Below are 26858 nucleotides of genomic sequence, written 5' to 3' on the forward strand. Positions count from 1 at the left end.
GATAAAAGAGTTTCCCCAAGCTGATCTCAACACTCAGTTTATGGTGTAACTTCAAAAGTGTGTTAGTGAAACAAAAACTACAACCCCATAACAAAGACAATTTAAGACACTCAAGATGGCAAGGCCACGATTGTGGTCACACTTGTCTTCTACGTTTTGTCAAAGTAAGCTAATGGCAATCATAAAATATTGAACCAGCATTTAGTTCAAAACAGGCTTTCATACGTCTCAGTAAGTCAATATCAGTTTGTGTGCAGAATTCACGGTTCTGTATCACTGAGCTGTTGCAATGGATACAGCTGTGTTTTGTTTCTTTGGGGTGTACATATTCTTCAGTGTCGTGTGATTTTAAATAACAATACAAAATAATATTTCATTTTTTATTTTCACAATTTTCTAATTGTTTGATAAAAGACACCACAGACAACCTTAAAATACAAGATAAGATCTAAAACATCACATATGTTATCTGGGGTTATTGACATTCTTCACACATGATGTACGTAATAATAGAACTATTCATAAAATATTATGAGGCAAATAACGTAAAAATCTGCTTATTATTAACATACATCAAGTGGATCACTTGCAAGACAAAAACATAGGTAAAGACAGATATGATATACACAGTGAAAATACTTTCTTAACTGATCTCTGTCAACACTATTATACAGCCAATGTTGGTCCTTGTAACACACTGGCAGGGCTGATAGAAGGAAATTGCGTAAAACAATTAGCTATTTACAATTTCTTTTTAACAATGGCAACAATGATGACTGAACCTGTGTAGATATGTACATCCTATACCATGGACAGTCCATCCCACTGACGTAAGTTGTGGGGTATATTTTGTTTCATCTTTTGCTACTGTTGAGGTTCAACAGAGGTAAATCTAGGCTCATCAGCTTACCACAAACCCACTATATCTGTCTGAAAACATTGGTATCTCTGAAGTATGGTAGGACTGTTATTGAAATAAGCTGACCAAACTGTATTTCTCAAAACGTTTAGCATGTCCATCAAACAATTTGCTACCTAAGGCAAAAATCCATTTTCAACATTTTCTGACAAATATGTATTAAACAAAATCCTTCATGCACAGAATATCTAATTGTCTGTCTTTTCATAAATATGCTACAAGCCCACAAGTTAAAGCACACTTGATATTTTCATCATATGACTATAGTTCATACGTCATGGCAACCAAACTTTAGTGATATGAAACAATCAGGTGACATTTTACCCATTTGAGTAGGAAACATACATTAAATTGGCCCCGACATGCGAGGTAAACATTACACTGTATCGGACAACAACTTGAGCTGCAAGATCTACTATCATTGTCAGGAGTTGAGGACAGTAATGAGGTTTTCAAGCTACTGAGTGAGTGAGTGAGTTGGGTTTTACGCCGCTTTTAGCATTATTCCAGCAATATCACGGCGGGGGACACCAGAAATAGGCTTCACACATTGTACCTATGTGGGGAATCGAACCTGGTTCTTCAGCGTGACGATCGAACGCTTTAACCACTAGGCTACCCCACCGGCCCTTCAAGCTATTGTGTCATGCAGCCCTCTGTAGCTCTGTCTGGCTAGTGGTTTGTTTATCGTAGTTGATGCTGACTATTGTGTGAAACATTACAGATGGATGCTTCTAGTCATTTCGGTGTGAAAATATGCTACTCAAAATAAGTTACACAACACCCAATTCTTTTACATGATTGATCATGTTGATCATTTACATAGTTGATCTGGCATTGCCATGGTAATAAATTATAATTATGTGAAGAATATTGGTGAAGTTAAAGAGCACCAAGCGCTTTGACATGATTACAATAGATGGAAAAGAAATCATAAACATGTGAATGAAAAATACTGTGTGCTCTTCAACTTAAATTGAGTAGCAATTATTCTGAAACATCATTTGTAGCAGATAATGTCATATTTGTTTGGTTGTCATAGCAATCTCCATAAACAGCTTTCTCACAGTCATAAATACTAGTAATCTCCATTGAATTTGATTCAAAAGTATTCTTTTGTCTTCAGAAATCACTGACATTTACATCTTCAAGACACTCCTGTGCGAAACCACATCTACGCCTTATCCTAATATCAAATCGGTACTCTGTCTTATTCTTTAATATATCACGGGGATGACTCTATGGAATATATTAAACCATGGACAACTTTGAAACTATACTAAGAGTTGATTCCTTAGAAAATTCATGTATTTGCAAGATCTGTTTAGAATAAAATCACCAGTGAAACATAATATTGAACACAATCATTGGCCATCTCATGAACACATCTGTTCTGAACCCATGTAATACCCTTGATATCCCTCTGTGACAAGTGGTTGTAAGGTGAGCAGTATATACGATCATTATGCTATATATCAGTGAGAGGCAAGACTGGGGGAACTGTGTCTGTGTGCATTATCCACTGGCATTCTTTATGTGTTCATAGATTTTTCTTTCCTTTTCTTCCTTCTTCTTGTTGCGGGACTCATACTCCAGCCTGAAACAGTAATGTGTCATGTAAACCTAGACCTGTGGTCAGATTTAGGGCTCCCTCCAAAAAACAATTGTGCAACCAAAAGTCTTTGTAAATGTAACGGAGTGCAACAGGACCAGTGGTAGGATTGTTTCCCTTTATCATAGCCATATGTCTGTTATAAGATTTATAACATGTGTGGTCACACACTGTGGTCTGACCGAGTCCCATCATCGACTTCATGGATGATGCTCAGGCTTCGGTCAGTGGTCTGTACATCCCAAATCATTACTTAACATGTTTTTGTGATATACTGGGAAAACTGCTGGATATGGGGTAAAGCAACATTCACTCACTCACTCACTCACAAACACCAGCCTGGCCAGTATCATACCTTGACTACAGGTGTTCTCGTGTCACAGCCAACACTCACACTATCACAACATGCACATATGTTAGTTCTACTGTTGTACAGCTTCTCACTCTGCAATAATCCAGCTATAAGATGCTTGTCTCTAAATAATCAAGTCTGAACCAGACAATCCAGGACTGACTTATAAGAGCAATGTCCTACGACACAGAATCCCACAAGTTTCACCATCAAGTTTAATCTATTGCCAGGAAGTATAGGTATCTGGGGCTTGTCCTCCATGTTCCCAGGACACAATATGAAAGCCAGTGTGGGGAACCAGCTTGGATTTCATCACGGACCTCTGATTGTAATCAGTGTTTATGATTGGTTCATGATATTTGCTGTACTTCAATATAAATGTCAAAGAGCATAGTTTTAAAAATCTTACTTCCTGACAACGGTATAAGAATTCATACTGAAACATCGCATCATATACAATAGAGAAGTTGTTGTCATCCATAAAATATCTTACTTTCTTCTTACTTCCAGAAATGAAAATCTGAAATATCAGTTAAGTTTGTTTAAAGTCAATCATGGAAACTTGCAAAACTAAACATTGCATCAATATATGACAAGCAATTGAACACTGACTGTGATCCTCAGAACATACACAACAAGACACACCTTCTCTGTCACAGAATGATTACCTACCTGTGTTTGATGATTCGTTCAATGATCATCTGTGTTGTTAGTTCATTCTTGCTATCTATCAGTTTAAACTTTCCTTGCCTCTTAGGTTCCTGAAACAAGGTATCATTTATTTGTAACATATTTGCGTACGTCAAATCTATGTAAAATAGAAACATATAGTCAGCATGAGCATTCTAATCAGCCAATCGGCAATGAAACTTCTAAATTCTAAGTGCAAAAACAAATGAAGCATTTCTGGCAGCACATGTAATTCCTGTCTGTTGTTTGTTTGTTTGTTTGTTTATCGACGCACTCAGCAATATTCCAGCTGTATGGCAGTGGTCCATAAATATTCCAGTCTGGACCAGACAATCCAGTGATCACCAGAATGAGCATCAATCTACGTAATTGTGATACGATGACATATGTGTCGACCGAAGTCAGTGATCCTGACCACCTTCTTATGACAAGCATGAAGACCAGTTCCAACCTGGATCTTCATAGGTTCGTAATTCCTGTCAACAGTGAACATGAATGGGTATTTCTGAGTTGAAATGGATGTGAATATTCACCATGTCAGCTCTGAGAACCATGGATGTAGGTCAGTAATGTATGAATGTTAATGTAGCGTTAAGTTGGCATACAGCTCAGTGGGAGCTGAGGTGAGAACAAACAGTACTGACAAACTGTCATCTCAATATTCTGTTCAAATTACCGTATTTCCTCTAACAACACTGGGTCTCTAATAAGTGACAGGGGTAAAGCACCGGTTTAAGAAATAAGCGCCAGGTCTCCATTAAGCACCAGATACATTTTTCATGAATGTATTCTCCCTTGATAGATGTATTAAGGAATGATCCCTTTAGTCATAACTTCCTGTCCTCCACATGGCACGGGTTAATGGATATTATGTAATCGTCGAAGTTGCAATGAGGTGGTTTCATGTATATAAATATGCATGGGGTCCGGTGCTAGTTGAATTTTTACGGATCAAACTAGATCCTGGTAATAAGTGCCGGGTCCCAAATAAGCGCCAGGTCTGGAAATCTGTTGAAAAACTAAGCACCCGGCTGCTCCCTTATTAGAGGAAATATGGTAACTGAAATATGGTATTGAATGTACATTACTGATGATTTCACCTCCCATCAGTTGGATTGAAATCATGTCAAATGGAAGGCGATGTCACTCGGGACAAAGCAGTCTCCTACTGAATTTACAAGACAAACAGAGATGACACTTACCGCGAAGGGATCAGATCCATCGATGTCTGGCATGATGGGCGTCATCCCGTGGCACACCATGTCGACCTGGAATCAGGGCAAGACTTCATCAAACCAGCAGTAATAATAAACAATTTAATACTGATAAAGCACTTTATCATATATCTATCAGTCATGACTTCCATTCTGCATGAAGTTTGAGTTTATATTACATCTCTTTTCAAACTGTTTATCTTGACCTGCTTAGTGGACAATACTGCAGCAAATATCAGCCAATATTCCCAAATTTGAATCATACAATTCCCAATTCATGTTATCAAGTAACAGCTAATGTTATGTTTTTCCTTCCATCATAAGGTATCTGGTTGCTTGTACTTATCAAGACTCATGTTTTTTATAGTGTTATCCCTCTGAAATACAAAGTAGAAGTAAAACAATAATGCTCTACCTTGACTGACTCTAGGCATACTGCTTTAACCCTTCAATACCAAGTGCCAGGCTACAACATGTGGCATCTGTTTACAACTTTCTTATGATGCATCTAGGGATCTCACCACCTATCGTCGCTCCATGAGCAGATACTCTTTTCACTTTTTTATGTGAAAGAAAGCCCCGAAATGATGTCAAAAGTAAACCCTGCTTCTAAGTTGCTGGGTATATGCTGCTGGGTAGATGAAGGATCTTTATTTTGGCATCTAAACCCAAACACAGCAAAGGATTCAGCTCTGCATAGTAAGATGCTGTAATATAGGCCCTGGGCAGTTGCTGTTGGGACTTTAGGTTACCTGAAGATTATCAGTACCCTCAAGATGCTGAAGTCAAACTCACCTTGAAATGATTCATGAGATCCTTGGTGACAGCAAAGGGTGCTCCTATCACAACCTCCGACACATACTGAAACATGGATCAAACCTTTGTCAGTGACAGCACACAATGATCCTATCACAACCTCTGACACGTACTGAAGCATGGATCAAACATTTGTCAGTGACTGATGCATGGACAATCACGGAACAAATACATGGAAAAGGAAGCAGATTGTGCACCGTAGAATAGATTCGGTTGTCCTGGCTCCAGTGTTAAACATTGCCAAGACAGGCTACACTCTCGAACTGATCGGGTTAATCAGAGAATAAAGAGAACTACCCAGGGAATAATGCAAACTATGGTATGACTGAAGGAGTTTTGGTTAAACACCCACCGTAACTTCAACAAGTCCTGTTGACTACTTTGTGGAAACAGTAGCAGTTTGGTATAGACAGACTGATAATCAGAATGGATGTTTTCAACCCACAAACATCAATTCATGGCACGGAAAAGGTTGCCAAGTCAACACCATCATCTGTAACACCTCTGGCCACAGAGCCATCCTCCTTATGCGTGAGAAAATGGTTTTACTTGGCTTATTAGCAACATCTTAGCAATATCACAGCAGGGGACATCAGACACGGGCAAATACTTTAACAAGTAGGCACTGCAAGTGAAACATCTTTGTTCTGTGTTGCCCATAAAGTCCTCACCTTGCAAGCCAGGACACTGAGAGTCCTTTCATGTAGGTTCATTATCGGATAGTTGGACCCTTTGTATCTGTTCACAATCTGCAACATTCAATAAACACAACTACAATCAAAGTAAGAATTACTTGAAAACAATACAAGAACCTGTATCAAAACATCATGCTCTAGAATAAAAGAAGTTGTCATCCATATGCACAATATTTACATTCTGATACATATTTAAGAGAATTATCCAGCATTTTAGCCAAGGCTTGTGTCAGTTTCAAAAGACAGGTTTCCAATGCAGTTTGGGTGTTTTGTAATGGTGACACATTTCAAACATTAGAATCCACCCGTTTCTTTACATGGTTGATTGTAGTTGTCTTCTTTGAGGGGCATTTTTAGAAGTTGGAAGTCAGATAGAACAAGTATATTTAAAATATGTATTTTAAACTCAGGTTGTAAAGTTTAGATGTATTTAGTATTTATTGATAGTGGCTACTGGAAATCTGTTCCAAGAAAAATCCCAGATTTGTATAGTGAAGAGACAAATTGCTCTGAATTTTCATCAAATCATTTTCAAAGACGAATCTGTTTTCCAGCTTTACAGAACATAAACCAAAAGGTGGTCTCAGGGTGGACAGTTTGTGAAAAGGTTCCAGAAGCTGTCACCGAAGCTGACAGTGCATGGCAGCATTTCTAAATGGGAATTACGCTTTAGTTCATGTGAAGGGTAATATCAACTAAAATACACTCAGATTCTTCAGTGGTGACTCCTGGAATCTGCTGGTGGTGAAAGTGGTGTCAAATTTATGTTGCAACAAGACAATGCCTGTGCACATGCATAAACAAAAGGTTACTGTGCTTGATTTTCACTTAACATGACTAGAACCCCACTGAGAATGTGTGGCAGTGTAAGGACAATAGTGAAAAAAATGGAAATCTGATGTGTGGGCGACTTGGCTGGATCTACCCCAAAATAGACAACTTCATTGACAGTATGCAGAGATGCTTGTGCTTGCATCAGTGTACTGAGAAAGAGAGTGCCTCAAATGACTGTTAACTTAACCTGTCACCATTGTAAGTTGCATATCCATGTGAATATGAAAAAAATGAAATTGATCTAGACACAATTTATAGATAGGACAAGCTTGTGAAGTATTCTGGATGTTTTTGCACAAAGCTGTACTTCAACTGCTACTTCAGTTGCATGCAACTGATTTCATATTGAGGAGTTACACTCACAGGGTCTGTGTGGAGTCCAACAATCAAGAAGTTGCCCTCAGCTGCAGCTTTTTCCAGGAAATCAAGATGGCCGACATCTTCAAGGTTGTCAAGGACAAGTATAACCATCGCTCACATTGTCAAAAAATATATAAAGAAAACTTACCCTCTTTCATTCTTACCATTAAGTCATTGACTTCTCAAATTAATGTACGATCTGATGAATTTATTTAAATTTTGGCTACATTTTGGTAGAGCTTAAATTCTAAAGTCATCTTGTCTGTGGTACCAAAATTGTCAATGACAAACTAAATCATTATTTCAAATTTTATTCTAATTTCTCAATCTTTTGATACAAATAAATCATTAATGGTTTGGTATGATCTATTTCAGTTAGCCAATCAGAAAGATTCCAGTGGTAGCCTAGCGGTTCCGCTCATCATGCTGAAGGCCCGGGTTCTATTAACTACACGCATCAGGTCCATGAAACCCATGTTTGTCTCTGTCGAGGGATATGGCTTAGAGTAGGTCACCAGCAACTTATGGTGGGCGACCAAACAGATCGGTTGTCCACGCATTCTGGATGAATGTTATTCTTGGTTGACACCGTGTATCTTTGTATCATTATTTACAGGCTGGTGTCAGAGTCAGCATCCAACATTAGACCTGTCAACCAGCAAAGGATACGGAAGAGATCATAGGCTCCAGATACATAGACAATCTTATCCCCAGGGGCCGGTTCCTTGCCCCCAGCAAACTGAATGATCTTCCTGGATGTGGGCAGGAACTGTGACACTCCAGTCCAGGGACTGTGAGAGGATGAGTCCTGGAAGGAAAGAATAAACAGTTTCATATAAAACACCCATGATATATTTGAAACTTATTTTTTGAAATCTGACACAAGTAGCCCAAACGCTTGATAAATCTGAATCTAAAAATGACATATTTACTTCTCAATCTTTGTGTATGGATTTCCTCAATAGTAGGTATGATGTGGGAACAAGTGTTACTTCTTACAGTTAACATCAGCAGCACTGGTGTTGAATACAGTTTGAATATACACTTTACTATCAACGGATAAAACAGCTACACCATTTCTGCTGTTTTATCAAAAAGAAATGTTCTGTGTTAGATGGTAAAAAATCACTCAGTTTAATTCAATAGAATATGCCTGCTGATTAAAATACATTGCAATAAAACAACATAATTTAAAGAGAGTCTGACAATGACTAGCCATTAGCTCATTGTTAAATGGATGCTTTAATGCCAAGCTCAATTTCAGAAGTGATATAAGGCTATGATCCTGATGAACATGAAAAGGGATGATTTTTAGAATCTGAACTTATTACAATGTTGATATATGATTATAAGAAATTATTTCTAAATCTACAAATTAGTTCTAATTTTTTTTTAAATTATGCATATATATGTAAAATAATTTTAAGATGAGTCTGAAAACCAAGTTTTTGATGGCTTTGAAAGCAGATAATTTAACAATCTGTAAACTAGATAAAACAATATATATGTTTGTAAGTACCATAATTTAAGTACAAGCTTCAATCAACTGTCAAAATAATTGCAAAATTGGTTATGACTTTAAGAACTATTAATCGATTATGAATGAGTGTTGCAGAAGGAACCCCAGTCCATCGCTCTGTCTCTGAAATTGTATTACTTTGACAGGAACAAGCAACAAGATCGAAACTGAAAATGAGCCCCATTTTGATGGGAGAAGCTGCAGAAAATTTTGACTTGCTTCATTTAGAGCTATAGCATTCAATAAAGCATTGGGCAGTAGGAAAATGATATGGTTTAGGGATTGTAAGACAGGTTAAGGTGCGACCTTGGATGGCCCTCTCAAACAGAATCCCTGTTGGAATCAAACCCAGGACCAGTACATGTTTAAACACTAGGCCCACTACACCATTTGTCCCACCAGCTGGCTTGTGGCAGGAATTAAGACCTTTTTTCTCATCTTCTTCTTCCAAGTGAGGTTTAAATGGTCTGTTACAAGTAATGAAAGGTAAATGGCATACATTGTGTACAGGAAGGAGATTAGTTCTTGTTGTTTCCTGAAAACCACTCTCCAGGTATCATTGCTGCCACCAGTGAATGTAGATGTTACTAGAATCTTGGATGCTTTCCTCCAAACCCCAAACATGCCAAACATGCTGCATTCAGAGTATGTTTGTTTATTAGATTGTTTGCCTGTGAACTTTAAAAATAGTTTATGTTCACTTACCAGAAGGATTTGAAATCATTCAATCAAGTTTAAGTCTTTCAGGTATATGACAAGCACTGAACTTCTCACTCACATGTTAATCCCACAGACTGCGTGAGAGATTAAATACACTTTCAAACAGGAAACATATAAAACAATTTATCAAGAAGCAAGTATTTCTGCTTCATTTGTTGGTTAACATTACCGTCAGTCGGTTCCAAGTTCATGTTCAATGTTATGGGCCATATTCAGGCACAGGAAACCTGTAGCAAACTGCAGCGATAGTATACATAGTTAATCACTGTGAGAAGCTTTGCTGTAGGCTGTCTAGCACAGTACAGACCAGTCATTGGTGGCAGTGATAGTATACAGTGCAATAAAACACTTTATCACTGTGAGAAGCTTCACTGATAGGCTGCAATAAACCACTTTATCACAGTTCAGAGCTGTCATTGGTGGCAGTGATAGTATACAGTGCAATAAAACACTTTATCACTGTGAGAAGCACTTCAGAGCTGTAGACTGTCTTTAGCACAGTTCAGAGCTGTCAGTTCAGAGCTGTCATTGGTGGCAGTGATAGTATACAGTGCAATAAAACACTTTATCACTGTGAGAAGCTTCACTGTAGACTGTCTAGCACAGTTCAGAGCTGTCATTGGTGATACTTTTATCAGTAGCTTCTTATGTAGCTTCACTGTATGGTAGCACAGTTCAGAGTCATTGTGGCAGTGATAGTATACAGTGCAATAAACACTTTACTTTATCACTGTGAGAAGCTTCACTGTAGACTGTCTAGCACAGTTCAGAGCTGTCATTGGTGGCAGTGATAGTATACAGTGCAATAAAACACTTTATCACTGTGAAGAAGCTGTTGGCACTGTACTGGTGTAGACTGTCTAGCACAGTTCAGAGCTGTCATTGGTGGCAGTGATAGTATACAGTGCAATAAAACACTTTATCACTGTGAAGAAGCTTCACTGTAGGCTGTCTAGCACAGTTCAGAGCTGTCATTGGTGGCAGTGATAGGACATACAGTGCAATAAACCACTGTATCACTGTGAGAAGCTTCACTGTAGACTGTCTAGCACAGTTCAGAGCTGTCATTGGTGGCAGTGATAGTATACAGTGCAATAAAACACTTTATCACTGTGAGAAGCTTCACTGTAGACTGTCTAGCACAGTTCAGAGCTGTCATTGGTGGCAGTGATAGTATACAGTGCAATAAAACACTTTATCACTGTGAGAAGCTTCAGTGTAGCACAGTTCAGAGCTGTCATTGGTGGCAGTGATAGTATACAGTGCAATAAACCACTTTATCACTGTGAGAAGCTTCACTGTAGACTGTCTAGTGACAGTTCAGAGCTGTGGTGGCAGTAGATAGTATACAGTGCAACAAACCACTGTATCACTGTTCACTGTAGCTGTATAGCACAGTTCAGAGCTGTCATTGGTGGCAGTGATAGTATACAGTGCAATAAAACACTTTATCACTGTGAGAAGCTTCACTGTAGGACTGTATAGACAGTTCAGAGCTGTCATTGGTGGCAGTGATAGTATACAGTGCAATAAAACACTTTATCACTGTGAGAAGCTTCACTGTAGACTGTATAGGACAGTTCTAGCATTGTGGTGGCAGTGATTATCACTGTGAGAAGCTTCACTGTAGGCTGTATAGCACAGTTCAGAGCTGTCATTGGTGGCAGTGATCACTTGATAAAGGACAGTTCAGAGCTTCATTGGTGTGATGATAGTATACAGTGGCTGTGAGAGTCACATTGCACAGTCAGAGCTGTCATTGGTGGCAGTGATAGTATACAGTGCAATAAAACACTTTATCACTGTGAGAAGCTTCACTGTAGACTGTCTAGCACAGTTCAGAGCTGTCATTGGTGGCAGTGATAGTATACAGTGCAATAAACCACTTTATCACTGTGAGAAGCTTCACTGTAGACTGTCTAGCACAGTTCAGAGCTGTCATTGGTGGCAGTGATAGTATACAGTGCAATAAAACACTTTATCACTGTGAGAAGCTTCACTGTAGGCTGTCTAGCACAGTTCAGAGCTGTCATTGGTGGCAGTGATAGTATACAGTGCAATAAAACACTTTATCACTGTGAGAAGCTTCACTGTAGGCTGTCTAGCACAGTTCAGAGCTGTCATTGGTGGCAGTGTTAGTATACAGTGCAATAAAACACTTTATCACTGTGAGAAGCTTCACTGGTAGCAGTGATAGCAAAGCAAGATATGTCTTTATTGTGAAATATTGTCATCAATAAACAAGAAACAAAAACGAAAATGCTTAACTATTCTGGATGAGTCCTGTGAAAGTTGTGGTAATAGGTTGATAACAATGAGGACAGTTAGTTTCAGAAGGAGTACAGGATTATATAAATCACATGTCAGTATGGTGAACGTATATACATTTTGTGTCTGAGCGGATGAAAGTACTGAAAGCAATCGTATGAGGGTGTGCAGGGTGAGCCCCAAACCAAGAACAGACATACACTGACTGTTGTGACTCAGTACACTTTACACATTCCAGGTCAACATGCTGAACATTTGGTGTTACTCTATTCAAGACAGTATAGAACGTGCAACATTACCATCAGGGGCAAAATGACACTTCAGAAAGAATGTACCCTAGTCTGTACAATACCATGAAGTACCAAAGTTACTCTGTACATTGGAAATTACTGATAAGCCCTTTTTTTGTTGGTTTACATGTCCCCAAAAATCAAACAGTTTTTATCTTCCACAATTTTACTGCTACTTAAGAATTAAACACAAACATGTAGGTCACACTATCAGGGAAGCATGGTTTCCATGGTGATTACTCACAATTTCCTATCAACAGTGGGGATAAGATATTGTGGAGGGTTTCATGTAACATTTTTTTAGTTGGCCCCAAAACACTGTCAAAATTCTTTTTCGTTTTAGCAAGTTTCAGGGTGGACAACGTAAACCAGCTGAAAAAATAGACCGCCTTGTTTGGGCCAAATTACACTGAAACATTATAAATACAAAGTGTCGGACCCAGGGGATATGTTGGGAAAGTAACGAAACAACTTAAGCCGTTTTATAACATAACTTGATCCACCAATTTAAGCTGTAGCTCGAAATATTGTTTCTCCTTTTCGAGTCCAGGTTTTAAAGTAAACAATAGGCGTAAGACCCTGCAAACCCCCACAACAAGCCGTGCAGCAGACGCCAGCATATCACAATACTTACACTGGCATTATCCTAGCAAGTTACCACCCATGTGAATATGGCCATACATAAAAACAACGAAACAATTATTGCATTACATTGCAAACCTGCAGGTAAAGCACAGTACACCAGTATGTCATGTAACCAGTACTGTGTACATCAAGGTATGTGCATGTCAAGGTAAGGTAGAAGTACCACTACTAGTGCAAGGACTTGGCATACTACAGTCCGTTTGAGACAAAATGATACCGTTGTATTGCAATCTAACACAAAAACAAATAGACAGAAAAGAATCAAACCAACATGCAATAAAAACAACAGACCAACTCTAGAAAAAAATTGCATAATTTTTGTCACAAAAATAAAAAAGTTGTTTAAGAAACTGTCGTCATTTATTTGTGCGTTTTCCCAGTTTGTTACAAGGGTGCAGTGGCAACTAAAGGAACAGCGAAAAGCGAGATGCACGTGCATTAGTGACGTCAGAGACATGTGATTACTGCTGATTGACAAAGTGAGAGAAAATGAAAGTCTATAATTTACAAAGTCTATGATTTCTTCAAGGATGAAAATGACAGGGGGTGACCCCAGTATGCAATTACTAAGTACATACAGCTCACTGCCTGTGCAGCTGGGGTACGTGTCATCTTGCATGCTCAAAAATGTGTTGAGAACCCGTTAACGCACGTGCATCTCGCTTTCCGCACTTTTCCTTTAGTTGCCAATGCGCCCTTGTAACAAACTGGGAAAACGCATAAACAAATGATGACAGTTTCTTAAACAACTTTTTTATTTTTGTGACCAAAATTATGCAAATTTTTTCTAGAGTTGGTCTGTTGTTTTTATTGCACTCCGCGTTGGTTTAATTCTTTTCAGTCTATTTGTTTTTGTGTTAGACTGCAATTCATCGGTATCAATTTGTCTCAAACGGACTGTAGACATCTCATGAGTCTCCCCAGCTTCGATACGCTTTCTCTTCTCACCTGCATGCAATTTGGTGTTTTATCCACAGAAGTAAGACGACAGCGATCACACTTTTCATTGTGCACAAGACTTTGCACTCTAACAACCAATCAGAAATGTAGAGGGTATCGCAATGCGTCAATGCTGCTATTTTTAGCCTGGGCTTTCCAAAACTGCTATTTTTTACTTGACAACACCTTGATGTCATTGTGAAAATGTAATCTTTTTTGAGGAGAAATACAATTGACAGAAGTAATCAGAAAATTTATTTCAAAATTTGCCAGACACAATGACTGGCAATTGATGACCTTTGAAATTACCAGACATTCTAACTTTGTACCGGTCAAAGTCTGGTATACACCAGATAACGGAAACACTGAATTGCAATATTATCTAAACAATGTAGAGTCACCAAATGTCTGAAATATGTTTGTTCACTGCTGATCAATACATGTTAAGCTTGTTGTGTATGGTGTTCATAAGCTTCTTTCAAGCACACATGAGACACATGTGAAGCATATCGTCAAGCACATATGAACATCATGTGACATATGAAGCACATGTCAACACATGACATATGACCATCATGAGACATGTCAAGCACACAACACATGCATGGCCTGAGACATATGGCAAGCTCATGTCAAGCACGCATGAAATGACTATCATCAGACACATGTCAAGCACACAACACATGCATGGCATTAGATATGTGGCAAGCACATGTCAAGCACGTATGACATATGACTATCATCAGACACATGTCAAGCACACAACACATGCATGGCAATAGATATGTGGCATGCACATGTCAAGCACGCATGACATACGACCATCATGGGGCAAATGTCAAGCAAATGTTAAGCAAATAGGGCTGGGACTCAATACTTGTGTAACCAGGTCGGTTAAATAATTTTCACTACCCGGGTCCTGAATAAAATACATGGACCATCATGTGACTGGTCATGAGTTGCTGATAGTCTGATACGGTATTAATCATAAAAATGAAAACGACAAAAATGCAGGGTTTGAGTTACACTGTTGATGAGTGGTGCATGTAAGCAATGCTGTGTCTCTCTCAACCAATCAACGCCATTCATAGCTTCACTGACCATGCTGCCGAGGACTTGGCAAAACACTAGACTTGAAGCAAATATCATTTTAACAACTTCAATTCATCCGTGAATGAACACCACTATAACCAATTTAGTTAATAATTACTTTGTGATAATAATTACTTAATTCATGAAATTTCCAGTTTATAGAGTTGGGTACTCAGGTCCAAAAGTTCAACCCGTCCCAGCCCTATAAGCAAACATGACATATGAGCATCATGAGACACATGTCAAGCACATGTTAAGCACACATGACATTTACAGAGCAGGTGCCAGATCCCCTTCCCACACTCGTGCTACTCACAGAGCTGATTGTCCCAACATGGGAGGATGCCACAGCTTCTCCCTCGTCAGGCTGATGGTGAGTCTTTGTTACCAGCAACATCCTGTAACACAAACATAGCAAGTCAAATACTGCTTCACACAGAGTCTTTGTTACCAGCAACATCCTGTAACACAAACACAGCAAGTCTAATACTGCTTCACACAGAGTCTTTGTTACCAGCAACATCCTGTAACACAAACATAGCAAGTCAAATACTGCTTCACACAGAGTCTTTGTTACCAGCAACATCCTGTAACACAAACACAGCAAGTCTAATATGCTTCACACAGAGTCTTTTGTTGCAACATCCTTCAGTCATCACACAGAGTCTTTGTTACCAGCAACACCTGTAACACAAACATAGCAAGTCAAATACTGTTTCAACATCCTGGAACTTTGTTACAAACATAGCAAGTCAAATACTACTTCATGCTTCACACAGAGTCTTGGTTACCAGCAACATCCTGTAACACAAACATAGCAAGTCAAATACTGCTTCACATCCTGAGTCTCTTTGTTACCAGCAACATCCTGTAACACAAACATAGCAAGTCAAATACTCACACAGTCTTTGTTACCAGCAACATCCTGTAACACAAACAACACAGTCAAAAGTCACACATCTGTTACCAGCAACATCCTTCACAGCAAGTCTAATACTGCTTTACTACAGTCTTTGTTACCAGCAACATCCTGTAACACAAACACAGCAAGTCTTTGTTACAGTCTTTGTTACCAGCAACATCCTGTAACACAAACATAGCAAGTCAAATACTGCTTCACACAGAGTCTTTGTTACCAGCAACATCCTGTAACACAAACACAGCAAGTCTAATACTGCTTCACACAGTCTTTGTTACCAGCAACATCCTGTAACACAAACACAGCAAGTCAAATACTGCTTCACACAGAGTCTTTGTTACCAGCAACATCCTGTAACACAAACATAGCAAGTCAAATACTGCTTCACACATAGTCTTTGTTACCAGCAACATCCTGTAACACAAACACAGCAAGTCAAATACTGCTTCACACACCATGAACAACTAGCTTCATACAAAACTAGTGAAATTTAAGTGTGTATGGTTTAACACGGCTTCGAAACAAATTCTATCCCATTGTGTCCAAGACACAACTCGAGTGAACCCACAGGTTGGATGTTGGTGCTGACTAACTGGTGTGGGGAATCGAACCCGGGCCTTGGCGTGACAAGCTTCTAGGCTACCCCACCCCACCCTCTGGTGCTGACTAACCGGTGTGGGGAATCGAACCCCACCCTCCCACCCCCTCTGGTGCTGACTAACAGAGGATTACAAAAGAGAGAAATCTGGGTATGAACCACTTGCCTACCTGACCCCTGATCCCTACCGTCAAGGGAAACAACTCCGAAGATACCTGAATGAGAAATTGGATCTACCGGAGGCACTAATACAATTTTAAACAGCAAGGAACAAGCTTCAGTTATTACTTTATGGTGTTTCCTGGTAAACACTATCAGTACACTATTGACCAGACCACTGGTGGAAGCTGGTATTTCTTGGTGGTCCCCTCAAGCAGTCATAATGTTTATTCAGAAGGCATAGTGTCCATTCAACTTCTTTTTTAGTCGTCTTTTAAGGGAACAGTTATAATAATAAAGGAAACAGAGAAAATGCAATCAAAGGTAATGTTTTCTGCAAGTAATGATACATAATTTATGACAAAAACATTCCTACCTGCCGACCAGGTCTGTGGTTGAAACTCCTTCTGTTCGCTTGCACTCCCTGCAACGAGACAATACTTGTTTTAGAAGTGTTACTTACAGTTGAATATAACCTGTATTCTAGTTTTTACTTGAATAATAGTTCCTAATTCTTTGTATCAATGATAATAAGTTATCAATCTTTTAGCCATCCTAGGTAATACTTGTAGATTTTTTCATTTACTTGTATTTCTTGGCATCTTTGACGAGCTGGTATGTGTCATCGCCATCTGCCGTTGTGGTGATATCATCTGCAAATACATGAGATAAGTCTACAGGTGTGGCAGGTGTGATATATCATCTGCAAATACATGAGATAAGTCTACAGGTGTGGCAGGTGTGATGATATCATCTGCAAATACATGAGATAAGTCTACAGGTGTGGCAGGTGTGATGATATCATCTGCAAATACATGAGATAAGTCTACAGGTGTGATGATATTATCTGCAAATACATGAGATAACTCTACAGGTGTGATGATATCATCTGCAAATACATTAGATAAGTCTACAGGTGTGGCAGGTGGGATATCCTCTGCAAATACATGAGATAAGTCTACAGGTGTGGTGATATCATCTGCAAATACATGAGATAAGTCTACAGGTGGACAGGTGCAGTGCTATCCTCAACAAATACATGAGATAAGTCTACAGGTGTGGCAGGTGTGATGGTATCATCTGCAAATACATGAGATGATTCTACAGGTGGACAGGTGTGATGATATCCTCAGCAAATACATGAGATGATTCTACAGGTGGACAGGTGTGGTGCTATCCTCAACAAATACATGAGATAAGTCTACAGGTGTGGCAGGTGTGATGGTATCATCTGCAAATACATGAGATGATTCTACAGGTGGACAGGTGTGATGCTATCCTTGACAAATACATGAGATAAGTCTACAGGTGGACAGGTGTGATGCTATCCTCGACAAATACATGAGATAAGTCTACAGTTGTGGCAGGTGTGATGCTATCCTCAACAAATACATGAGATGATTCTACAGGTGGACAGCTGTGATGCTATCCTCGACAAATATATCCTAGGATGATATATGTCAGGCACTCAAACTGTATAGTCAGATATATCCATGTAGAGTAATGGACATTGAAAGTCTGCCTATATAATGAATGTGTTCTTAATTCAGGTAAGTGGTGAGACAAAGTAATCACGTCCCCGTGTCTGTTGCCTCCCATTCCTAGAGCTCTTCACAACAGGTATTTCTTACCTCCATGAACGCAGAAATCACAGTCGTATTCACTCAGTGTCTCCAGCGTGGTCACATATGGGGCGTTCTCAATAACCTGAAACATCAGAACATAAACTCAAATATATACATATCATGTACTGACAATGGCCAGTATCATGCTCTGGCATTAGTGAAGGAAACGAAGCTAACCCTGTACTAATCCTATGTCGTGTAAGTGAAGCCTAAAATTGGTTTTCCTTGAAAACTCTAGAAATACCAAACAGAATGCTTTATCGATATGTATGCATGGTTTCATGAACATAATACCCAGGCAGAGGAGGACAAGGTGAACAAATTCTAGTACTCCCAAATACTTTTTCTGTTAGCTGGTTTATGAGACAGATCTAGGAAAATATCAACTGCCTTTATACTAAGCTTAATATCGCTAAACCGGTTTGTTCACAGAGAGTCAATGGACCTACCTCATCCACCCACTTGATGCCGCGCACAATCTTGTATCGTTCCTGTTCATGAAACACCGGGGGTCCTTTATGCTTGGCAATCTCCTCTGAAACGAATAACCATGTACTTAGAAATCTTTGTGCAAGTATCAAGGTACCTTTGTGTTAACCATCTGGCCGAGAGAACATCCCACCACCCATAGATGATATACTGGGTACATACCATCTGAGTGAACGCCAACCTTTAACACATCGCCAAACTGTTTACCCTGGGGACAAAAGAGTTCATATTATAACAAAACATTAAAGAATACCGTGACCCACTCACAAATGATGTTTTTCAGTTTAACAAAAACAATCAGTGCCAAAAACCGAAGATCTATGGATATGTCGACATGGAGCTTTAACGGGCATGCTCAAGGGATGTAACTCTGCATAACAAATTATGGGGCCTTGGACAACGCTGCTCAATGTGAACAAAATATGATGACATTGTAAAGAGAATCTTATATGCCAAACTTCAGCTACCTTAGAGCCAAATATACATTTTCAGAGAATTAAAAATTTAAAAACAAGGTCAAAATAAGTAAAAAGAAAAAGAGGAGGCATTGTGAGCCCTCCAACTAGATTCACACATACATAATTTCATTACATTTTGAACAAACAATGGTCTTATGGTAAGTTAGTAACGGCTATACAACTAATATCTGAACCCCTGTGAAGTCATTCTTTGAACAACAGAAAGTTACATCACTTTTTGCAAAGTTGTTTCTTAGGATATAAAAAAAGTGTCATGAAAGAAATGTTCAGGCCAACTACATAGTACATTTATACCATTACATTAAATTTTGAAAACAAACCAAGCAATGGACATTGATAGGTTTTTCAATTAGGCTGCCATATTTGATAATGTTTAGTGAATTTTCAGCCTCCCTGGTGCAGTTGTTTCTGAGGGAATGTTCACGGTAGATGACAGAAACCTAACAATCAAGCAATTGCATGAGCTTAACTTGACTTTAAATCATGTCAGTTAACTGCATAAAGGCCATTATTAGCTGTTTCAATATGGCTAATATGGCCATGTTGATTATTAGACTCAAAGTAAAGCTATAAAACTTGACTTATTACTTCATTTTATTATTATGAAAGTGTATTTTTTGTAATTTGTAATATCATTGATTAAGTGATAGTTATTATGGGTCACAATGTTTAAAGTTTTGAGTGTGGGTTGTGGCTCACATCTCGCTTCATATATGTTTAATGGCAATAGTATTTTTAGCAGTACACCTTTTGAGATAGCGCTTCAGAATTACCTGCCCTTGGCAATATTTTGTTTTGACTTCCTGTCTAAGTTTGAGAAAATCGCCTAATGTTCTGAGTGGATAATGATACAGCCTAGCTTTGCTAGAATGCTCGAGAACTGTGTAAGAGCTATGTAAAGGCTGGTTGTTGTGTTGTGCCGCGGGACTAACACACAGACTTTTCATACGACTTTTTATGTACATCTGTCTGCCATCGTCAACATCATCAAGACCTATCACTTACCTATTTGTCTACTGTCATTGTAAACAACCTTCAATCAGTATATCTGCTCTCACTGTAAATGTCAAGACTCTGGTGAGTTAATATTTTATATTTGTGGCCCATTACTTTAGATTTGTGTCTCAATAGCAGTGTACTAGATATCTGTATTGTCATTCATTGTAGCTTGCTCACTGTTTGCTCAATATATTATTCAATATTTTAGATTTGTCTGTGTTCTATTTTGCTGGTTCAGAGGGGACTTTTAAATCTTTTGTCACTGCAATTTATTAACCGTAACATTATGATAATTACATTTTGCAATTGACACATCCAGTAAATTGAAATATGAAAGAATATTGGATAAATAATGTCTCTGACCTCCTTTTCCACCACCAGCTAGTATAGCAGAGATAAAAACACATATATTTGAACAGAGTATCAGGATTGTCACGAAGCTAGAAATATGTTACATTTGACAAACATGGTGCTGATCTTAATTCTCGTTATAGCATTTATTTTGCTCTGTGAAAGAGAGAACATAATACAATGCAAAATTGCACTTCTATTCCAGTGCAACCAAACTGATGAGTTTGTAGAACCGCAGCATTCCAGTGTGACCTTGACATGACACAAAATACTGAAACTGAGCCGTAACTAATGTGTTTTAGGCATTATCATTGCTGTCATGAGCTCATGCAGAAACTGACATATAATCAATATCACTTCATTCCAGAACTGTGACATGTTGTCCCACAAGCCTGGCTACAATACATACATACTAATACCATTAATGTGATGTCAAGTGTTGAATATATCTCTTTATACAGGCCATGCACCTATACAGTTCTTGAAAAACACTTTTGACACCTTCAGTATCCTATGTGTTTCACTCAATGAATAACTTGACAAATAAGGGTGGTATTCAGAATTGTTTACTGAGTGCCCTTGTCGCAAATTAGGGAGAAAATTCATCATTGTGTTTGAATTGGGATTTTTATATGTGGTCTTATTTGACAAAACTTTAAGGTTGCATTTTGTACACTGCCATCAATGAAATAATGCATGCCTAAGAACTTAATCCTCCTTTGGTTAAGACAACTGACATACATATAACTGTAATAATATCCACTGTAGCTGTAACATGACATGGAAACTTTACATTTACAACTTGAGAATTAGGGGCAAGTCTAGATAAGCCCATTGTATAATTGTCAGTAAGATAGCATAATCATTTAAGTAGATAAATCCTCTATCTCTGCTAAGTGACAATGAACTGACCCCACACACTCGTAAGTGATGATATCATACATATCGCTAAGGATGTCAAGTTCAAGGCCACAAGTCATGATATAAGGTATGGATTATAGATGATCACTTAGAAAGATACCAATTCACACTTGGCATTTGATAATTGGCAATTGCCTGATGTGTATGTTAATTCCCTGCCAAAAACTCAAAATGACAGTAGATCAAGTATATTATCTGTGTTTTCAAATCAAGCATGAAACAATTTCCGATTCAGTCATGATTCAAACTCTCAAACCAAAACATCACTGCACCACACAGCTAAGCCTCGTCATTCAGCAGAGTAAACTTGTTTCAGTCACGTTCCTTATTAGCAGCAAATTGAAGGTGAAGGTCACATGGGTTTCTTATGGATGAGATATGAAATACTAATTGCCAGCAATTTGATACGAAACCAATGATTATCAATGACCACATATATGCCACGGTCATGTGAAGCCAATAATGCTCCTACTATGAGTGCCTTGTCACAATGTCTCAACTTACACAGTCCATTCATGAGCTTTTTACCTGGTTCATGAGCCTATCTCACATGTCATGATATGTTTAACTTTCATTGAGAAAATACATTTATTCTATGACATGAAAACCTATTTCCAATTATGAATTTACCCTCCACATGCTCTCACAGAAACCCTACAGAGGCCACAGCTGTATGTAGAGCTATATTGTCACACATCTCACAGTAATGGTTGTAGTAGAATATATCTACATGTAGTACATATCCAGGCTTTTATATACGACACAGACATGTTCATCAAATACACACAAATGTTTAGAATGGACGCAGACAAATACATCTAATGTGTCCTCAGACACACAATAATATTCACTGTTCAAAATTTGTTCATGTAAATAAAGTAATCATTAAGCCTTACAATACAGTCTGCTACATCATTATCTTACAGGACCCTTGTATTTCACATAAAGACCCTAGAAATTAGGAAGTGGGGGCCTGTGGACCCCTAATTTTGTTGGTTAAGATAAAACATTATTTCATTACCTTATAGGAACCTCGTATTTCACAGAAGGACCCTAGAAATTAGGAAGTGGGGGGCCTCTGGACCCCTAATTTTGTTGGTTAAGATAAAACATTATTTCATTACCTTATAGGAACCTCGTATTTCACAGAAGGACCCTAGAAATTAGGAAGTGGGGGGCCTCTGGACCCCTTATTTTGTTGGTCAAGGTAAAACCATATGTTTTGTACATTGCCTGGCAAGCATTTGGATTAAACATATTTTTATTTCATAAACAAAATCTGGTAAACAAGCAAACCATTGCTTATATGAACACAACTCTATGAAAAATATATTTCAGTTTGTAACTATATCATACTGAATATACACATGTAACATGTATAAAATTAATCTGTAACTTTAAGTTCAAGCTGTTGATGTCTGTGTAAAGGAATGCACTTAGTTCACTTGTTCTTATTAAAAAAATAAGCATGTCAGTTTACAAAAATGCCACAAACTGAATCCTTGCAGGTGAAAATATCCGATCTAACCCAGGGTTTTAAATAGCTCTTCGAAACTAGGAGTCCTGGGGACTCGGGGCATATTGTTTTGAGAGTCCATTTCCAAAATTGGGAGTCAATCAATTTGCATGAAATCAATGATAATGGATGCTTCCCATTTGATAATGATTATGTTATAATATGTGTTAGTTTCAATGTCATTAGAATAATGATTGTAAATAAAATGTTTACATATTAATATAGGATGTCATTGCAAACTCAGAAAGTTCTTTCCCAGAAAAAAATTATATTGCGTCCACAAGGACTCACAGGATTTTAGTTTGGGGGTACTTCACCAAATTTCTGCGTCCAATACGCAGGAATCTTGCATCCCGTAAAACCCTGCTCTAACCACACCTCAGTGATGGTTAACAGCCATGACTGAATATATTATATACTTTACATGGTCCCCATGACAACAGATTGGTCACCTGGCAAAACCATGTCATCTGGAGGATTACGAAGCCTGCATATAGCACATCAATCAGAGTTTTAACAAATATGTTATTCATGGCAGATCCCAGTGTCAGCTCAATTTGACCTCTTGATCTTCCTTTACCAAGTGTGCATTAGGAACTGTCCATTTAAACATGTTAAATTCCTGTATCATGGTATTGGTATTTCTGTATGTGTTACTAGAACAACAAAAATGGAGTGTTGCACCTGTTGGATGTCCTGAAAAACCTCTTGCAATAAATAAACATTTTCAGAAAATAATATGTTTTCATGCTGTGACCGAATAGAGGTTTTGCTCTAACATAAATCCCAGTATACCAAACGCCATCCCTTCCCGAATATTAAATGGCATGTCAACCCAACAAGTTAAACTCACCTGTCGCAATGCATTGGCATGGCCGAAGTGAACCATATCAAAACTGAAAAGAAATAAGTACAAATTGATGGTTGGTTTTCACATTTTGTGTCTCTCACTCAGACAACAGTTTCAGGAGCACAAAATTTGTAAGGTATATTTACAATTTGAAACACTACATGCCCACGATATCATGCCTGCATTTGTGAGGTGATCATGTCATTTGGATCATTAATATCACCAACACTATTTCACAAGTTTAGAAATGAATTCATTCATATCATAATTACATGGAAATTGATTCTGTCAACTTATCAAATATACTCTGATGTACATGCTGCAGTGGAGTTTAATATTTAAACAATGTTAGAGTCAAGGTCACAGCAATTCAGCAAATTTGATGAAAATCAAATATCAGCTACATGTCATATTCTGTTCCTGAGATAACCTCGATTCTAAGGCCTAAAAAAAATAAACCCTTGAATTCTGGTCCCGACCCTATTTTTTTAGGCAGTATGAATAAAATAACCGTTCAGACACAATTGTTTTTCCCCGAACTGACAGACATCGGTCTTTCTGACAGAGAAAGACGACATGATGGCCGCAAGCTTGATTAAATAAACAATTACACATTGATAAATGTGTGATTATTTTGTACTTTACTTCTAAAAAACAATTCAAAAAAAAAAAATTCCTACCTACATACCCTAAATTGTAAACAGCTGTAATCGAAACCACAACATTCTTTTTATTTGGCCTTACAGCAGCTGTGGATCTGTGAAGATCTGGGTTAGAATTGATCTTTAGTAACACATGTTTGTCGTAATAGGTGACTAACGTGATCAGGTGGTCATGCTCAGTGACTTGGTTGACCATGTCATCATATCCCAATTGCGTAGATCGATGCTCATGCTGTTGATCACTGGATTGTCTGATCCAGACTTCATTATTTACAGATCACAGACATATAACAGGAATATTGATGAGTGTGTCGTAAAACTAAACTCACTCACTGTTATAAATGTGAGTGATTGTGCTGGATTTAACACTGCCTACACAAATATTTCATCAAGGTCCTATGGGAGGAAAGTTTTAGTGAAGGGGGCCGTAGTCCTTGCCACTTAAGAAAACTCCATGAACCTGCATAGGGTGCTGACAAAATAGTCATTATAACAATGATCAATCTGTGATTCAAATAATGATAGAATCCAGACACACGCACACAACAAACTGCAGGTCCTAACATGACACGATTACCCATTATCCATGAATGTCCCTGTATAAAGCACCCTAAACTAATTCACATTTGTTTAGTTTGTTTGATGTTTAACACCGCACTCAGCAATATAACAGCTATGTGATGACAGTCTGTAAATAACTGAGTCTGGACCAAACAATCCAGTGATCAACAGCATGAGCATCAATCGGGATTTGATGACAAGTGTAAAAAAGTCATCAAGTCTTGACTGCCCCATCCTGATAGTCGCCACTTACGACAAGTATGGGTTACTGAAGACCAATTCTAACCCATATCTTCATAGGCACTGTCTAGTGGTGAAATCAGTAAGTCGGTCATAACCTATGGAGTACAGATCTTCGATCATATCACTAAAGTTTCTTTGTTAAATGGACCCAGATGCAGTTGTCATTATCTGTTGTAATTTAGACAAGAAAAGACAACCCCTATTGAGTATGTTCACCCCTAATCTAACCCTAAATCTAACTGGAGTAGGATTTTAGGATTTAAACATAACATAAATCGAATTTATACATCTAGTTGATCTGTACAAAACTAACATTCATTCAGATGCGTCAACAAAAATCAACCTTGCAATCGATGCTTCGAGCAACGTTGTCGCGAAGTGAGCGAATAATAATTGTGCGCATAAAAGTGGCGTGATGTGACATTTAGTGATCTACCATCGACACGCCCACCCTGACAACCGTCACCGATATCTCAGTTAAAGAACAAAATCGGCTAAGCTAATGGAATTATTCCAGTCGTTCATGTTACCATCCGTCCATCCATACTATCGTCTGTTTCTGCTTCTTTCCTGTACTTGGCAAGTCCTCACTTCGTGAACATGTTTCTTCGGACGCCATTGCTATGAAGCCAAGAGGTTTGTCTACATTCCACATTCGTTTCTGACGGATTCGCACAAGCTCCTCTTCAGCGCCACTGGATTCGCTCGTGTAACTATAGACTGGTGCCCTGCCGCAAAAAGGTTGTAGTGCGGCGACAAGCTCAAGGGATCTGAGGCAGACAAAACCAGTCTGTCGTAACTAACGCCAGTCGCGTCTCTCATGATCACGTGATCCGAAAAAGGTCTGCCTTTCGAGACAATCCATCCAGAGATGACACTTTGTATTCACCAGTAAACATCTCTGTGTAGGACAGTTTTAAATGGATTTATGCAGCTTACAATATCAGTCATATGGAAAGTGGGGTACCTTGCTTTTTTTCATTACCAAAGCCACGTTTACGTGGAACGCGAACTATCAATGACCAGTGCTCTTGGTCGGAAGTATTGGGCGATATTTACTGTTATCTTACCACTGTGTCAGTAATCTTTATGAAATATGCTTTATCTTTCCTCGGTGTCATAATGCTGAGATCTCATTGGTTCACGTGATGTTGATAGATACAGGATATTTCGCGCATCTACTGACATATGTATCCGTCATCGACTGACATGAAAGACGTTATGGCGTATAAACGTGAGAGGCGTAAAGCTGGCATTTTTCACTTCTTTGCAGGAGGCAGATACTGGACTGAAAACTTTCCAAGTGATATTTCCATTGCATTGAACATGTCGATATTCCTTCATTTCTAGGAACTAGGAAATCTCAATCTTTCACACTTTCAGTACATAATTAACACTTTTCATTGACAACTAAAGAGGCAACAAAGACTTAAATATCACTCACGGATATATTAATCAAAGATAATCTATATACAATGAATGAATGAATGAATGTGCTTTATTTCCTCCATTAAGAAGGAG

At 38.4% G+C, this 26858-nt stretch overlaps 1 protein-coding gene across 2 annotated transcripts; it reads right to left on the reverse strand.

Moving 5' to 3' along the window:
- Positions 1-366: 366 nt before the first annotated feature.
- On the reverse strand, positions 367-26026 carry LOC124263206 (ethanolamine-phosphate cytidylyltransferase-like). 2 transcript variants are annotated; one of them, XM_046697788.1, is made up of 16 exons: positions 25868-26026; positions 23875-23917; positions 18918-18963; positions 18716-18801; positions 18273-18348; positions 17228-17294; positions 17018-17065; positions 15282-15363; positions 12924-12935; positions 8162-8300; positions 7496-7572; positions 6275-6352; positions 5583-5648; positions 4776-4841; positions 3556-3644; positions 367-2516 (listed from the first exon to the last, which is right to left on the reverse strand). In XM_046697788.1, exons 1-16 carry the CDS (start codon positions 25990-25992, stop codon positions 2435-2437), a joined length of 1182 nt encoding a protein of 393 aa, XP_046553744.1. In that variant the 5' UTR covers positions 25993-26026; the 3' UTR covers positions 367-2434. The 2 variants fall into 2 exon arrangements, with proteins under 2 accessions (XP_046553744.1, XP_046553745.1); XM_046697789.1 differs by lacking the exon at positions 12924-12935.
- Between the last annotated feature and the right edge of the window lie 832 nt (positions 26027-26858).

This window comes from Haliotis rubra, unplaced genomic scaffold (assembly GCF_003918875.1).
Source record: "Haliotis rubra isolate DU_JTF1 unplaced genomic scaffold, ASM391887v1 Scf871, whole genome shotgun sequence".
Classification (NCBI taxonomy): Eukaryota; Metazoa; Mollusca; class Gastropoda; order Lepetellida; family Haliotidae; genus Haliotis; species Haliotis rubra.